General features: G+C 42.4%; 2 protein-coding genes across 2 annotated transcripts; both read right to left on the bottom strand.

The window, feature by feature from the left end:
- Positions 1-243: 243 nt before the first annotated feature.
- Positions 244-1,080, bottom strand: LOC127797321 (uncharacterized). Its single transcript, XM_052330165.1, has one exon. The coding sequence runs from the start codon at positions 1,078-1,080 to the stop codon at positions 244-246; it is 837 nt and encodes a 278-aa protein (XP_052186125.1).
- A 153-nt stretch (positions 1,081-1,233) lies between these two features.
- Positions 1,234-1,950, bottom strand: LOC127797265 (uncharacterized). Its single transcript, XM_052330043.1, has one exon. It carries the CDS (start codon positions 1,948-1,950, stop codon positions 1,234-1,236), a length of 717 nt encoding a protein of 238 aa, XP_052186003.1.
- Positions 1,951-2,171: the final 221 nt, after the last annotated feature.

Here is a 2,171-nt window from a genome sequence, read left to right as displayed (position 1 = left end):
GATCCTCAACTGGTGATATCCTGACCTTAGATCAATCTTTGAGAATACTCGTACACCTTGTAACTGATCAAACAAGTCCTCGATCCTGGGAAGAGGATACTTGTTCTTAATAGTAATCTTATTCAATTCCCGGTAATCGATGCACATCCTCATTGATCCGTCTTTCTTCTTGACAAATAATACCGGTGCTCCCCAAGGGGATACACTTGGTCGAATAAATCCTTTCCCCAAAAGTTCGTCTAACTAGGTTTTCAATTCGTGTAGCTCTTTTAGTGCCATCCTATAAGGAGCTTTAGAAATAGGTGTGGAATCGGGCACTAGATTAATAGTGAACTCTACTTCTCGTTCTGGTGGCATTTCAGTCAGGTCATCAGGGAAGACCTCTGGAAAGTCCTTTACTACTTTAACATCATTCACTGTTAATTCTTTTCCTCCCTTAACCATCACTGACATTAAGAATCCAATACATCCTTCTGACTGCAATAGTTTCTTAGCTTTTAATGCTGAAATGACACGAGGAAGGTGTTTTGTCTCAGCCATTGAAAGGCAAAGTTCTATCCCTTCAGGATACTTACAAACTATTTCCTTTTCGAAGCATAGAATGGTCGCATGGTGCTTGGAAAGCCAGTCCATTCCCAAAATCACGTCGAATTCTTGCATATCTAAGACATATAAGGTCGTTTCTAAAAAATTTCCCTTGACCTCCACCTTAGCTGTTCTTACTACATGATTCATGCTTATTATACCTCCTGAGGGTATCGTTACTCCTAAGGGAGTACTTACATGTTCCACATGTGCATTAAGTTTACTTGCAAACTTAGGGGATATAAAAGAATGGGTGGAACCAGAATCAAACAAAGTATAAGCAGGTATTCTAGAGATGAGGATGTTACCTGCGAATACGTTATGATCTTGATCCTCCTCTTGCCTTGAGAGAGCATAAACCCTAGCTTGACCCTTTGGGGGATTTCCTGGCTTTTGTTGATATGGTTGTTGCTGTTGTTTCTTTAGATGACCATTGGGACAGAATTTGGCAACATGACCCATTTCACCACAATTGTAACAGGCCCTGGTTCCCATGAGACACAGTCCAGTATGACGCTTCTGACATTTGCCACACACTGGGTTCAGTTGATAATACCCTGATGTTGGATCGCCTCCTTTATTCTTCTTCGAATAATCCTGCTTTCCTTTACCTTTATCCTCCCACTTACGTTTTTCTAGTGGTCCAGACTACGATAGCTTGCTATTGCTGCTGGAGCTTTCTCTAAAGTTCGCCAGTTGGGCCTTAGCTAGCACCTCATGATACGTGCCTAACTCAAAAGTTATGACTGCCTGCCGTAAATCATCTCTCAACCCTTGTTCAAAGCGCCTTGCCCGCTTTTGTTCTGTATCCACTAAGGCTGGGGTAAAACGTGATAGCTCATCAAACTTCCTTTCGTATTCAATTAAGGTCAAGCTACCTTGTTTTAACATGAGGAACTCTGCTTCCTTCTGGTTACGGATGTTAGCGGGGTAATACTTCTTAAGAAAAAGTTCCTTGAACTGATCCCAGGTCCACCCATGTCCTTGGGGTCGGGATCTGGCAGTAGAATCCCACCAATGCCTTGCTCCATGTTGTAACATATATGTAGCACAAGTTACCTTCCTAGGGTCTGGACAATCTATGAGATTAAAGATCCGTTCAATTGCTGCTATCCAATCTTCAGCTACCAGAGGGTCCAACCCACCCTCAAAAGTTGGAGGTTGAAGCTTCCAAAACTGCTCAACCAGGGTAGCATTATTTCTTAGGTTTTCTTGGGGAGGTACAACTGGTGGTGTGATAAGTGGCGTCATGTTGCAGATGGCATCAATGAACTGCATGAACTGCCCGTTAAGGTTGTTGGTTTCACTAGCCTCATTTTGCGGCTGCCTGCCCTTACTATTGGCACTTCTTGCACGGGTTTCCATAACCTTATGTGAAAAAGAATAATTAATTCCTGAATGTAGGGTCCTTAAGGATAAAGAGTACTATTGTGGAACTTCGTATTAACTATGATTTGTTAGTCCATCATTTCATATACTAATATGTATAACACGCAACTAAGGAGCTTCCAGGTAAGAAGGGGGGTCACGTGGACCACTTAAGTCCCAAGCTCGCCTTAGACAGTTTAGGTCTTTTTGACAAAGCC

This window comes from Diospyros lotus, chromosome 1 (genome assembly GCF_014633365.1).
Source record: "Diospyros lotus cultivar Yz01 chromosome 1, ASM1463336v1, whole genome shotgun sequence".
Lineage (NCBI taxonomy): Eukaryota > Viridiplantae > Streptophyta > Magnoliopsida > Ericales > Ebenaceae > Diospyros > Diospyros lotus.
The sequence above is the reverse complement of the archived record's forward strand: the minus strand, read 5'-3'. Positions and strand labels throughout refer to the sequence as shown.

Coding starts and splice junctions, on each gene's coding strand:
- LOC127797265 (XM_052330043.1), bottom strand. CDS start 1,950: ATGGAAACCCGTGCAAGAAGTGCCAATAGTAAGGGCAGGCAGCCGCAA.
- LOC127797321 (XM_052330165.1), bottom strand. CDS start 1,080: ATGGGAACCAGGGCCTGTTACAATTGTGGTGAAATGGGTCATGTTGCC.